General features: G+C 33.6%; 1 protein-coding gene across 3 annotated transcripts in view; it reads right to left on the bottom strand.

Annotated features, from left to right (window-relative positions):
* CNTNAP4 (contactin associated protein family member 4) overlaps nucleotides 1-15,649 on the bottom strand; it is a 269,217-nt gene that overhangs the window by 29,433 nt on the left and 224,135 nt on the right. For 2 of the 3 annotated variants that reach the window (XM_066988100.1, XM_066988101.1), the window contains exons 13-16: nucleotides 13,566-13,763; nucleotides 8,270-8,426; nucleotides 4,878-5,005; nucleotides 52-222 (exon numbers count right to left, since the gene is read on the bottom strand). In XM_066988100.1, the coding sequence (XP_066844201.1) occupies nucleotides 52-222; nucleotides 4,878-5,005; nucleotides 8,270-8,426; nucleotides 13,566-13,763 (654 nt within the window). The remainder of the gene's footprint in view (nucleotides 1-51; nucleotides 223-4,877; nucleotides 5,006-8,269; nucleotides 8,427-13,565; nucleotides 13,764-15,649) is intronic. The other variant, XM_066988102.1, reaches the window with a different exon arrangement.

Genomic DNA, 15,649 nt, shown 5'->3' with positions numbered 1-15,649 from the left:
ATAATAATAATAATAATAATAATAATAATACAATGCAGTAGTGCTACTTACAGTATAACTCTATCCTTATGAAGTCTTGAATTCCCAGATTTTCTAAAAACAGTCCTGAGGAAGCAGTAGTTTTAAAGAAAAATGATACATCTGCACTGAATTCTCCATGGAGTGTGGGGAAATGCAGGTAAGATGTCTCTGTGTTGAACGATGCTGAATTCCAAAATGCTCCTGTTTGTCAATACAAGTTTAAATGATAGACACAATGTTGTCTAATACTGCCAGTATAAATTTTGTAACAATTTAAGCAAAGGAAATTGCCTAAGTCTACAAAGGATTTTCAGTGGTAAGAGCACCTGAGTACCAGAGTTCCACAGAGGCTTCCTGTTTAGTTGGTAATAAAAAAAAAAAAAAAAAGGGGGGGGGGGGGGGTTCCCCACAAAAGACTTATTCAACATGAGAAGTTGTCCTGGTTTCAGTGGGTATATAGCTAATTTTCTTCCCAGTAGCTGGTATAGTGCTATGTTTTAGATTTAAGATGAGAATACGTTTTAGTTGTTGATGAGCAGTGTTATAAACTAAGTTAAGGGCTTTCTAGCTTCTCATACTGTCCTGCCAGCAAGCACACCGATGATACACAAGACGCTGGGACGTGACAGAACAAGGACAGCTGACCCAAACTAGCCAACAGGATATTCTGTACCATATGAATACATGTGGAACAATAAAACTGTATGGGTTGGCAGGGAAGGGAGCAGCTACTTCTTGGGAGTCTGACTGGGCATTGGTCAGATAGTGGTGAACAATTGCATTGTACATCACTTGCTTTGTATATTCTTATTGTTCTTCCTCTTATTATTGTCATTCTTCTATATTACTACTAATAATACTATAATAATAATAGTAATAACAATAATTTCTCTTCCTTTTCCATCCTAATAAAATGTCTTTTTCTCAACTAACAAATTTCATGTTTTTTTTCTGATTCTCTCCCCAATCCCACTGGTGTGGGGAGTGAGTGAATGGCTGTGTGCTGCTTAGCTGCCTGCTGGTTTAAACCACAGCAGAGGTTAAAAGTGCTGTGCTTCTACAACCAAAACTCAGTTAATAGGAAATGAAATGCCTGGAATCTCAGCTAGATTGTCCAGATAGGGCCTGATGTATCCTTTTGGGAAACAGATATAGCAACTTTGAACAAAGTACTATACCTTTAATAGTTTGCATAAATTCCAGTACCTGGAAAAGCTATGGAGAAGATTTCCCTGGGTACTACTGAAAGGAATTTAAAGAGCAAGGCTATAATAAGGCATAATCAACATGGGGTCATGAAGGGAAAGCCTTTGATCTCCTTCTACGATAAGGTCACCCATTTGGTTGATAGGGGGACAGTGGTGGATGTAATCTTTCTGAATTTTAGTAAGGTCTTTGAATCCATCCCTCGCAGTATCTTTCTGGACAAATTATCCCACTGCGAGGTGAACAAGTACATGCTACACTGAGTGATAAAGGGACAAGTGGCTTTGCAGAGGAATCTAGATAGACTGCAGAATTGTGCAGTCACCAATGGCATGAAATTCAGCAAACATAAATGCTGCTGGCTGCACAAGGGACAGAGCAATGCCAGTCAGAAGTACACATTCAGAGAAGTTTGGCTAGGAAACCAGTAAGGGTTCTAGGGGTGCTGGTTGACAGTAAGATCAACATGAGCCAGCAGTGTGCCCTGGACAAATGGTGTTTTGGGACGCATTAGCCACAGCATAGCCATCTGGTCAAAAGAGATTATTCTCCCACTATATTTAAAATTAATGAGGCCTTACCTTAAATATTCTGTGCAGTTCTGGGCTCTAAAATATTAAAAGTATATTGGGGTATGTGAAAACACCAGAGGAAAGCAACAAAGCTGGTAACAGGGCTGGAATGCATGTCCTACAAGGAGAGGCTATGGCCACTTGGGTTACCTAATTTGGAGAAAAAGAGGTTAAGAGGTAACCTCACTGCTTTTTACAGCTTCCTGAGGCGGACAAATAGAGAGGGAGGTGCCATTCTCCTCTCCCTGGTAAATAATGATAGGATGTATAGGAATGGCACAGAGTTGTGTTGTGGGAGGTTCAGGCTGGGTATGAGGAAAAATTTCTTTACCATGAGGGTGGTCAAATGCTGGAACAGGTTTCCTAGCAAGGTTGTTGATGCACCATGCCTCTCAATGTTCAAGAGGCATTTGGATAATGCCCTCAATAATAAGATTTAACTTTTGGTTAGCCCTGGAGTGGTCAGACGATTGGAACAGATGATCTTCGGAGGTCCCTTCCACCTGAACAATTCCAATTCTAATTCTAATTCTAATTCTAATTCTAATTCTAATTCTAATTCTAATTCTAATTCTAATTCTAATTAATTCTAATTCTAATTCTAATTCTAATTCTAATTCTAATTCTAATTCTAATTCTAATTCTAATTCTAATTCTAATTCTAATTCTAATTCTAAAATTCTAATTCTAATTCTAATTCTAATTCTAATTCTAATTCTAATTAATTCTAATTCTAATTCTAATTCTAAATTCTAATTCTAAATTCTAATTCTCATTCTAAATTATTACTGTGAGAGCCATTAAGTGTATTTCTCACATAAAGAGGAAAGGAGTTGTCCTATTGTTGCAGTCCAGTCAAGTTTTGCCAGATATCACAAAGAAGATACAGTTCCTAGTAATTCCCATGGCAGGAAATAAATATTTAAATTCTGTTGACATATCTTCTTTAATTGACTATAGTTTAGAAATTCATATTAATTCTTACATGATAAATCTCATATAAACTTTACTCAAAACGAAAGGTTACAAGATATTTACCTGGTTTTACATTTCCTTAAGTTAACATTTAATTATAATTTGTTACATTTTATCTTGATTAATAAAAAGCTTATGTAAAATCTCTAATAGCATTCTCTTATAATGGCAACATAATCTGCATTTATGCTGTTCAACTAGAAGTATCTTGTTATTACTGCTGAATTCTTACAGGTGTATCTGTATTTCTTTACTAAGCTATATCGATTTTTGAATAAAATGAGGTATTCAATGATTTCTTATGTAATTGAACAGGGACTGTACACATTCTCCTGATAATACTGTAATCTGACTCTAAATCTTATGCTAAACTATGTTTTTTGCTTCATGCACTCTCTGTTTTTGGAAAAAAAATAATAAAAATAAAAATAAAAATAAAAACAAAAACAAAAATAAAAACAAAAAAAATAAAATAAATAAAAATAAAAAGGGGGGGGGGGAGATTTATAAATTTCTCTCACCTGCAAAACCAAACAGAGACCTGAACCACATACCAGTGAAGTAAAATCAAAGTCCATTCCCTCATCCCTCGTGATCTGATAGAAGAATTTTAATCAGAATTCAGATCCCTCACCTAGAAAAGCATCATGGCAGGAGATTTATATATATTCTGGTAATTTCTTGCTTCAACACTTACTACTTGAGACTACTGCCAACCATCAAAAGTTAGCATCAGGACAACTTTTACATGGTAGGCCAGAGCTGTGAACAGATGGCTGAGGTTGGGAGAGAAAAACGTGTCTTTGCTCTCTTGTGCTCTTTGATGGGTTCCTTGGTGTTCCTGCAGAAGGAAGCCTATCATTGTGTGCAAAGTGTCATTAGCTGAAGGAAGCAACTTAACATCTTGGGATCAATTTTAAAACTGTTCTCAACTGTTCCAGGTCACAGCTCCCACAGAGCCAACTTCACCACAGTTATGACTCAAGTATATAACAATTATTTAGAAAACAATGAGCTGCCTGTTACCAGTAATTCAAACACAATAGGAAGTTTAATACTACTAATGTATACAAAACTGGTAAAACATTGCTAGTAATTAGAAGAGAGAGAAGAGCAGCAGAAACAGTGAAGTAATAAAACAATTAGCTTCAATGAAGCATTTGAAATATCTTAGTAAATCAGAAAATCAGAATGGAGTCCTTAGGGGAGTACAGTTTCGCTATCTCAAAAGCATTACAAGTATACAGCAAAGTAAAGAATAAATAGACTATTCGAGTGCTCTTTTTTTTTTTTTTTGTATAGGCAGAGAAACTCCTTAGGTCTCTTCCCATCAGAATTAGCCATGGTTCTGTATCATAATCCTGTGATTTCACAGTTCTGTGACAGACAAGAGATGTAAACAATTCATAGCTGAGTGACAAGAGACATGAAAATGAAGCACCCAACAGTTTTTTCTTGTTGTTTTTGTTTTGCCTTTTTTTTTCATGTCTAACAAATTTTCATAAGAAAATTAGAAAGCACTGCTGTAGCACACACCTGTTAACAAATCTTCCTAATTACTCTGACAAGTCAGAGGAATGGAATCAAAGACATAAAAATAAATACTTGTTAACCTATTTATTTATTTATGTGGTCTCCTGACTGAGCCTAAAAGTGCAGATTTTTATTGGTGTTCATTTCCTTTTATTCATTTTTCTGGTGTTAGTTTCCTTTTATTAGTAGAAACTAAAAATAAATTAGAAACAAAAAAGATGAAATATGAATATCACACAATAAATAAAAAAATAACATAATAATGTGAAACAACATTGAAGAAGAAACTCACAGGATAACATTTGATGCCAAGAACTATAAAAACTATACTAACTATGCCAGTCTTCATTATTTGTTTTTATCCTCAAAAAAAAATTAAAAATTTCTTTACAATTCTACCCTAGTTTGAAATGGAACATCACACTTTGTCTTTTTCTTTTCTAGTTACTAAAAGATTTGGGTAGAATTTTTACAAAGTTATAGCCTAGGCTGTTTAGCAAATTATATTCAAAACTTTTTTTGTACTCAAAAGCCGTCATTACTTAGCAAAACTCTGTAGCTGTTACTTACGGTCACCATGGCAAAGCAAAGGCCCTAGTCTGTAAGCTGCTTCAGAATTTGGTCTGTCAGTATCTGTAATCACAATTTCTGTTACCGGTAGATGCTCCTTGTGGGAAAGGAACCCAGTATCATTAGTCCTGGAAAGATAACATGAAAGCAACATTTCTGTTATGTGTTTCTGATAAACATTTCATTATCATTGCTGGGGAAAAAGAAATAACTACATTCCGAAAATATCTTCATAAGTATGTAGGTAACAGAAGCAAGTGTGAATACAAACATATGTTTTGGCATTAATCTTGTGATTATTTGACAGGACTGAAAAAAAATTCACAAAAAGTGGGCAGGTTTATGGTTGTGCTTGTGAAAGAGAATGAGGACACTCTTTTTGACACAAATGGGTATGAATGAATCTGAGTGCATAAAACAATGTATTTGCCCATGTCATTAATTTTGTGCTACTTAGGACATACTGTATCTAAAATGGCCTGTCTCTTCATCGTTGAATGATGTAAATAAAGAAAAAGTCACATAGAAAAATACAAAATCATGCTGAGTGTACAGGAAAAGAAGCATCTACTTTAAATAAGTATTTTACAGAAAAGGAAAAATACAGCCTAGTGTTCTGAGCACACACCCAGTACTTCTAATCTTAGAATGTATTGTTTAAAATCTTTATTAATTTAGAGTAAGAACTGAACTACTAAATTTCAGAAAACACCAGTTCTGACCCTATAATTTCTTCATGTGAAATCGTGGAAATATTCAGTCACTTAGGACCATTCTGGAAAATTCATTCAATTCATGTCCATTCAATTAATGTCTAGCTGAATCATCCCTTAAAGCAAGACTAATTCAGAAACAACAGCATGAATTCAGAGAGGGGAGGCCATCTGGAAATCACTCTGCTCAGAGATTAAACACAAGACAAATACCTCAGCAAGCACTGGGTGCCAAGCAAACTTGCAAACATCTCTGGGAACATGGCTAGTCTTTGCAAAACACTCTCTCACAGCACTCTGTGCACTACAGCTGAGAGAATGGGAAGAAATTCCCTCCTCAAGCTGAATGAAATTAGTGTGTGTGTTTGTTTGTTTCCTCTCCCCTTCAATATCATTATCATTTTGCTCCATATACAATTTTTGTTCATCTGTTTTGCAAGACAGTGTACAGATAGCTGCAATTTTTCAAGAAGCATTTTTTATTTTTATTTTTTCTTAAGTGAGGAATGCTAAACATTTGAAAGTAATATTTATGTTAACTTTTGATGAAGTAAGATATTGCCAAAATACCCCAAAAGTTTGCTCCACTAAAACTAAGCTAAAGGAGAACCGAGTAGAAACTAGCCTGCCTGCATTTTTGTAGATTTGCAGAAACATATATGTATATAATATAATAATAATATATAACAATATAATAATAATATAATAATAATAAAATATAATATTATATATATATACACATATACATATATATATATATAATTTTTGATTTGAGATTTTTTATTTTATTTTTATTTGATTACCCAGACAAGGACTTTCAGATCTAAACGTGTGTCCAATTTATGAAATCATTTAGATTTCACTGTGAGTGATATAAAAACAAAAAATTCAAAACCACAATATGTGTAACTCTGTTTCTGTGTGCTCAGAAAGCATCTCTAACAAACTTTTGCCTACTTTTTCTGATCTATCATCAGAATTGAAGCAACTGATTAAAATCAGTAGTAGTCCCTGGGGAGGCAAATGTAACATTAAGAACAACTACCAAAGTAAGTGTAAATACTGGCTCCATAACATTGGATTTACAGGGATAAGTTACCTCTTAAAGTGAAAATTAAAGTAACAAATGTGGATACATACAGAAAAATAAAACAGGACACATTCTATTTTCAATTTCTATTTTCAACTCACTTATCAACAACTTTTCAATTCACTTATCAACATACACTAATTACCTTGATTTGTACTTATGTTGTCCTTTATCTACTATATTCATAACTATGTTAACATTGTAAATAAATCTCTGTATATGAGTATTTAATAAATGAGTGAAAATAATGAGCAAGAATATATTGCACATGCTAATAAATATTCAAAAGCCTGTCTCAAATATGTATTAGTTTCTTAACACTTATTTTGTTGTTAGGAATCAAAAATCGCTTGTACTTCTGTGCAGCACAGTAATAGGAAAAATTCTAGTGTTCTGGGTTTTTGTTTAAGACCTTTATTAGAAAGGCATAGCAGATATGACTGTGAATTTTACTGTGGATGCTAATTCTTTTCCCATGCTAACCTACAGAAACTTCTGGAGCTTGTAAATTAATCGTTCTTTGACTAATTCTTCACTGTATTTTCATTTTTGTATCTGCTCATGATAAAAGGATCATTTTCCAAACAAATTCACTAGCTGTTCCTTTAAAAGGAAAGCTAGAGGAGAAAATGCACATTGTATACATGAAGATGTGTAAATAAACAGATGAATACATGAAGATGTACCTTCCTAACATTTTCTATCTGCAGATGTTGATACATTTATTAATGTGCACATATTAGCTTACTCATTGAATAGGACTTATAAATGTTAGATATGCTTTAAAAGTTTAAAGACATAAAAGTTTATTCAATGGAAAATATCTTATTTAAAAAGTATCAGCCTGCTTTATACTGTCCTAGAATTGCTATTAAGAAAGCTGGATCTGGTACTCTGATAATCTGAAGTTTAAAGCCAGGTTCAAGTCTGACATCATGATAGGGACTTATCTCTGATGTTACTTATTTTAATAGGATCACAAATAACATTAGATGAATTTTAAATACAAGTGGAAGATCTACATTTTAGAAAAACTTCCATTCACTTACAATAGGTAGTATAATGTATGTTATGCTGATAAGAAGGGTGTCCAATTTTAATAATAATAATAAAAAAATTAAAAGCATAAACTTAAATGTAGAGTTAAAAATGATGCTTAAAATTTCCTAGAATTTGTAACACCCCTCCCCACCCCGAAAAAAAAAAAAAAAAAAAAAACTTTAAGGTGGTCTTTGATTATTTTTCATATTCTAAAATACGTAACTGAAGTTATACTAAAGACAAGAGCCAACATCTTAAAATATAACATTCAATATTTTCTAAAACTAGAAAATCTCTGTATAAAATGAACTCCGCCCCCTACTCCCTGAAATTCAGACTGAAAGAATTAACAATAACACTTAATATATGTAGCAATAATTTTTTAAGATAGTGTTCTGTATCTTAAAAAAAAAAAAAAAAAGGTTTCACTATACTAATTTAAACTTAGAGCATTTTTGGTGTTCAGAATCCGCTAAGGTTTGTATTTTTTATTTATATTCCAAGACAATATGTTGTGAATAAACAATAATAATAATAAAAATAATCACCATTCATTTCTGTCAGCATTGCAGTTGCAGTAATGCTGGGAGTCAATGCAGCTTCCCTCTATGCCACAAGCACATTTCTGAACAGTAGGCGAGGAACCTCCCCAGTATGTCTGTGTTTCATTGGTCCTTCCAATCCACCAGCTCAATGGCAACCCATCTAAAAGGTAGGTTTGGGAAAATCAGTGCCCAGTCCTGTCTTTGACTCTTCCTATTTTTTTTTTTTAATCCAAACAAGTTTCTAAAATATTAACCATAGATAAATCATCCCTCAAATATAAAAACTTTAAACAAAATTAAAAAAAAAGTTATCACCTTAATTAGATAAGTAATTATTCATTCTAATACTTCATTATCAGGTATTAAATGACTGTCACAGGTATTTGCTTACAGTACTGGAAAAAGGAACTAATGGTCCCTAGCTCAGCCAGCCATGATATTAGAATCATTTATCTTAAGCAGTCCATTTATAAAATTCATTTTTAAATGGTACACGAAAAAGGAGATATCATCACCCTAGAAATCAAAGTAGTTTATAATCCCAAGTAAAGATCAATTCCAGATTATGGAAGTACCAGAAATAGAATCAGAAGAGTTACAGAAAAGCTTTGCAGAGATGCATTCATTCCACTGCCAAGAATACTGCATAGTACTACTCGTATCTGTGATGCACATTAAACAGGTGAATAGTACTATGTGTTAATCAGAAATGCCCAAAGACAGACGTTAGTCACATACAGCAGATTCAGAATTTACATATTCAGAGACAGTAGAAATCATGTTAGTGACTAAGCCTCATAAGCAAATTGATGTATCTGGTGAAGATTAGAGAGGTTCCCCAGGTTCCCCATGTGAGTTACATCAAGCAAACACAGTGACAAAAAAAAATAAATATATATATATATATATATATAAAACAGGCAATGCCTAAAAGATATGAAGCAGAAAGACAAAAATATCTCAGATGATAAAGAAGAAGGCTGAAAGATGCCATGTCTTAAAATCAGAGCATGAGAAGAAGTCAAGTACAGTCAAATTGTAGAGTTTCCTACAGAAACTTCCTTTTGCTGTTGTTGCAAACTCCAATAAGCAGTCCCCACAAGCACAAGCAAGCTGGAATTTATCTTACTTTCAACTTTACTTACAACAACCACTGCTTATTAAACTTTACTGTTAGATAAGACCTCTGTTATTTTGACAACCTCTCAACTCGTAAACATATTCACTACATTCATTACCATATAACTCTCAGTCCAGCAGGCCAAAAAAAGAATGCAAACAGTTTCTGGAAAAGTCAAATTTGCATAATGACATCAATGTCCAATATCAGTGTTTGTGTTTGCAAGCGATCAAAAGAGGAAGAAAACCTAGTGACAGGTTATAAATAATTTATCAGACAACAAAATTTCCAATTAGAATTGTAAAAAACAGTACATTTCTGTTGTTTCAACAGGATGCTTTAGCTTTACAATGTAGTTTTGAATTAATATTCCCAGTCTTTGGCTAGGGATATTGAGGTATATTTAAAAGCTGGTCTCAGTTGTTTGCTCTTATGGAAGGGTGAGAAGAGAGTATTTACTGAAATACTGCAAATTCATACAGATTAGTCCAGATTGTGATTCTTGTTCTACCTCTAAACATTGCTTAATCAAAATAAAGCTATTAGTAAAAAGGGTTAGAACTTTCTTCATAACAACCATATAAATGTAATAACATGTAACTTTTGTCATGACATTGTTTACAAATGCTATCTAGGCTGATTTAATATAATTTATTCTTAAAAAACAGTCAGTTAAGAATTACTATCTGAACTGCATGTCCCCGGAATATTTCATGTGATAATCAAAATTTGTATTTGACAGGCACAGATAGCAAAGTTTATAGATCACATAAGTGGAAGGGATTAAACTCAGCAGAAAATTTGTTAATGTATATATTTGCATTTCAAATCCTGATATTTCATTGTGGTCATAATCAATGAGACAGAAGAAACTTATTTGCAGTAAAACGTTATTTAATTTTGTTTCAATATCAGGTTTGCTTCAGTTGTTAGCTATTTGTGATTACTTTTTGTTTTTCTGTTTTTCAATACCGACTTAAAATAATTCAAAGATTTGTGTACAAAAAAGCAACAAATAAATTCAGAAAGGTGATCCTCAGCAGGAAGATTGCCTTGGTTTTGGCTGGGACAGAGTGAATTCTCTTCACAGGCGGAATGCTGTGCTTTGGATTTTCCATTAAAATAGACATGATGAAACAGCAATCTTTTCAGCTGTTGCAGATAATTTCTTGCACAGAACCAAGGGCTTTTCTGCTTCTTGTGCTGCCCTGCCAGTGAGGAGGTTTTGGGTGTACAAGAAGCTGGGAGGACACAGCCAGGCAAACTGGCCCAGACTGGCCAAAGGAATATTCCACACCATATGATATCATACTCAGTAAAAGCTGGGTTAAAAAGGGGGGAGGGGAGGGGCAAGGGGGGGAGGGAAGGGGGGATGAGGTGAAGAACATAAGGCATTTGGAATGATGGCATTTATCTTTCCAAGAAACCATTAATTGTGATGAGCCCTGCTTACTTGGAAGTCACTGAACATCTGCCTGCTGATGGGAAGTAGTGAATGAGTTCTTTGTTTTGTTTTTCTTGCACACATAGCTTTTTGCAATACTTTTTAAACCATTTTTACCTTAACCTATGAATTTTTGCACTTTTTTTTGTTTTGTTTTGTTTTTTTTTGAAGTGCAACATCATTATAAAAATTTCTAATGAAACTTCTAAATGTACGAGTTTATGGTACTGTGTCACACCGAGACCTTAAATGTTTGTTAGAATTCATAACTACTGAAACAAGCTAAAAATGGCATATTTCACATAAAAGTACATGACAAATATATTTCAAAGTTCTCAGAAGTCCAGAACTACATTTTCCAGTAACAGTTTTAAAAAATAAATCACTACAGCAAGAACAAATAATATTTTCTCTCTTCTCTCTCTTTTCAACTGAAATGTAGATTTTGAAGAATAAAATGAAGACAAGGATCCCTAATTACTTTCCCCTCCAAACCCCACAGCTCTCTGAGATTCAGGAGATAAATGAGAGAATTCTTTCTTGTGATGACATGACCATAAAATTTTCAAAAGGTGTTAGAGTTCCAAGTTTCTCTCCTTCCATGAAAGCAAGCTGAAAACTTATATTGCCAGGAAGAAAAGGATGTCAAATTTGAGGATTTGGGAAATTCTTACTCTCACAGCATCTGAGACAAAGTCCAGGGTTTATATTTTGTGGTGTTCAGAGATGAAAAACATTTTTCAGTCTAAAAATAATTTAGGATATATTTACAACACAGTACTTCTAGTTAATCAGGATGCATACAGGTTTTGACTGGTGTTATGTAGACACTGCCCATTTTGCTTAACAACAGATAGCTTAGCTGTTTCTGAGAGCTTACTGAAATCTCTGAGAAAGATAACTCAGCAGTATTCATGCACTTAATTTTGCAGATAGCTCTGCATGACAGTTCTGTGCTAAGCTAGGTATCTAGTCTATGCAGTTTAAAGGTGATTCATCAACCTGAACAGCCACTAATGCTACAACCACTAACATCTGAATTTTATTTTAAAGAAGTGATTTAATTAAGCTTGCCTAAAAAGATGTGCAAAGCTAATACATCCTCAAAAAAGTTATAAAAATGCACCTGTCTGCTTTCAAATAGAAAACATAAACACGAATTCACTCTATCACTCTATCAAAAACACAGTGTTGCCTTTTTTAAACAACCTCAATACCAAATCCAAGACTGACAATCTAGCTTTCTTTTACCACAACACTCTCTTCAGATCTCTCTTTTTTTTTTTTCTTCTTTCAGAACAGACTAAAGTCTACTCTTCAGAGGACTAGAAAGTTGCATTTGGCACAATCTGTATTAATGTTTAAAAAAGGTAAAAAAGAATGATTTCAGAAAATCTGCAGAACGTTCAAATAACTTTCTCATGGTTATTTATACCTACCATTCAAACCTCCAAATGTTAGATGGCTTAGCAACTGATTGTGCTCCTTTAACTTTCTAGCAAAAGCTGTATAGCTGTGCAGTCTCAGTGTATCTCTGCTTGTTTTAGTTTTTCCCTGCTTCCTTCTCTGACCTGTTATTTTTTTTTTTTCATGATTTACAGCTTGAACACTCCAAGGAAGATGGTGAGTTGAAAAAGATTTATTTTTTTTTTCAAACTTACACTGTGCAACACTTAGTAGCTATAAAATAAATAAATAAATAAATAAAACAAAATACCTAGACAACACAATCTTGAAACCCTCTGCTTGATGTAAGCCAGCCTTTCAAATACCTAACCAAAACTTGAATTTGGAGTCCACAAGTAAAAGGGAAGTTCAATGGAACATATTATTTAGTAGGCTCATCTTTTATGCTGCAGGGTCATTTTGGAATATATATTCTGCTGAGAGTAAATGCTAGTATAAGAAAAAATCCATTGATGTCCATGACAGAGATAAGGATGAAGCATATGTAAAGAACGGGTTTAAGTAAAACAAACAAACAAACAGAAAAAAAACAAAACAAAGACTTTTGAACTCTAAGCCCTACTTTCCGCTTACTAGGAAACAATTCTAATAAATTAACTTGAAATGCTTCAGAGTTTCTAGTAGACAGTTCTGGCTTAGTTTTTCAAAAATCAGCAAACAATGCATTTTTATGTCCATGTTATATGCAGTACTTAAAAAGGATTTTTATAGTACAGTCTATTAATCTCAGCTGTGAGTCAATGAGTGTTAAGACTTAAGAAGACTACATAACTTATTTTTTTTTCTTGAAGTACATCAGAGGATCTCCACTCATATTTCTGTTTTTTGTTTGTATATTTGTTTTTGGCATTCATCCACAATTTATCTATTGTTTCTTTTCCTATGATCGATTATATTGGACTGTGGAAATTTAACGTTGTCAGTGTTTTACATAAAGCACCTACTATACAGACAATGACTGTTCAAAAACATTCAGCAATAAACTGCTGATATCTATGCTTTAGTTTGTGTCCTTTGAAGAAGATATATCCTCAGTAATTACCTCAGTAATATTTAAAACCCTTGGAAATCAGACTACCAGAGTAGTAGTGTTTTCCTTGTTCAAATACCTCTTGGTAATTTACAGGATTCTGAGTACTAGCTTTATGAAGTTGTTCATACCCCTGTGTAGCAAAATGCCATAAGCTTGATAGAAATAAATACCTTTACTAGAGACAGTGAAATAAAACACAGTATGCACCATAATAAGATTTGTCTGCTTTACTTACCTGTCTTATCTAAAAGCCTTGATTTTTTGCAGTGGTAAGCAAGCTCCTGTTCACAGTGTTCTGCATGGTTAATTGCAGCTTGAAGCTGGTCTAGGCTGGCAGAGTACTTGAAAAACACAGTGTGTGGGTTCTCTCGATTAGCACTTTTGACTCTGGTTAAGTTGGTGTTGTTGTGCTGTATAATTGTCCATGTTGCATCTTTCAAAACACATGTGAAAAATAATAAAGAATCTGAAGTAGTTGCATAAGTTTGTAATGGAAAGAGAAGTATCATCAAATACACCAAACTTGAAAGAGATTTCTCTGATTACAAAAAAAAAATTAATAAATAAAATGCTTTTGAGCATATGAAACAGAGACATAAGTCATGCAGCAAAAATGAAACCAATTAATCATTGTTTCTATTTATAAGTAGATTACCACACCATGACTGTAACTGGCATTCAGCTTGTTATGTTTATTGAGGAAGAAAACAATAAATGAAGACACACAAAATTTTTTCTCTTTTCTAAGGAAGGAAGGAAGGAAGGAAGGAAGGAAGGAAGAACAGTTACTATTGCTATTTTTTTTTTCTAGGCTTAAATTGTTTATGAAATAACACTAAATTCCATCCTATATTATACCAATATTAAATTTGACATTAAAATTGAAATTAATTTATTCCACTTGAAATAAATGACATGCTGTCTTGCTGTTACACAGGGAAGCAGAAGGAGCTTGCAGATACTGTGTTTACTATAAAACTCGGGTCATATGAAAGTGTTTATAACCATCTAAAATCAAATGTTAATCTTTATTTGCAATATTATTCAAAATCTGTATTTAGTCAAGAATTAAGAAACCCATCTGAAAGCTTTCATAGTTAATAGAGAGACGCTTCAAAATACCCAAGGTAATATTGATTTTTGGCACCCTTCAAGTTATGCCTGCTTGACTCAGTACTGTAACATCATGAAGTAGTAGTTCAGAACTGAGAGCTGCATTTTCCTGAAAAACACATAGCTCAGCTGGGTAAGGCAGCTCTCTGCTTCATGGCATTGTGTAGAAAGGTTTTAAGATTCATTTAAAGTGGGGACATACAAAATATTAAATATATATATATTTATTCTAGAAGCAATTGAACTGTTTCTATGAGCTTTTGTTTGTTTGTTTTTCACGAACTAGTAGCAAATATTCAATACTCCAGATATTACTTAATATATATGTATATCTTCTAGTGTGATGCTCTTGTAATAAAAGAGCAGAAAATACTTGCATATAAATATAATTCAAATGTTTGAATGATAAACAATACATTGTACACTTATAAAAGATATGTTACGATATGCAGTCTGCTGTGAAATCAACTTTCTCTAACTTGCAGCTATCCTACTTCACTGAACAACCAAGCAGTTTAATAGCTTTTCAATTACATTGATACATCACTGATAGTCTTGCATTAGAAGTCTTCTTTTAACTTTCTACAATAATTGTTGAAAGAATTTTAATTGTAAAAACTTACCACTATGCAAAACCAAACAACAAGAACTAAAAATAACATCGCAATTATATGAAGGTTTTACCTTAAAAGCTACTGGAGGCCATATGCTAACTACTATAACCATCAACAAATGGTTATGGGACTGGTGCCATGTCAAAGGATTTGGCTACTTAGACCATGGGATTTGCTTTGAGAAACCTGGTCTACTGAGGTCAGATGGGGTCCATCTATTGGATGAGGGAAAGAACAACTTCAGTTCCAGGCTTTCCAAGCTTATGAAGAAAACTTTAAATTAAATCCACCAGGAGAAAGGAATATCAATCCACCCATTTCTTACCAATTTTAAGCCAATGTCAGCAATGGCTGTCCATAGATAGGAAAAAAGTTTCATCAGGAGCTCAACTTAAATGCCTCTGCAGAAATACTCATAGCATGGTAATAAGCAGGGGTAACTGGAATTTTAAGCCTACTCTCAGGGCCATGAGAGTAAGTTCCAGCACTTGGAGGTTAGTAAGGAAATGCCTAGAAGGAACCATTATGGAGAAATCCCCCAAACACTTTCTAGGAACACTGTTTCCTAGGTGAAGTGCCCCTGCTGAGGTGC

This window comes from Anser cygnoides, chromosome Z, assembly GCF_040182565.1.
Source record: "Anser cygnoides isolate HZ-2024a breed goose chromosome Z, Taihu_goose_T2T_genome, whole genome shotgun sequence".
Taxonomy (NCBI): domain Eukaryota; kingdom Metazoa; phylum Chordata; class Aves; order Anseriformes; family Anatidae; genus Anser; species Anser cygnoides.
The sequence above is the reverse complement of the archived record's forward strand: the minus strand, read 5'-3'. Positions and strand labels throughout refer to the sequence as shown.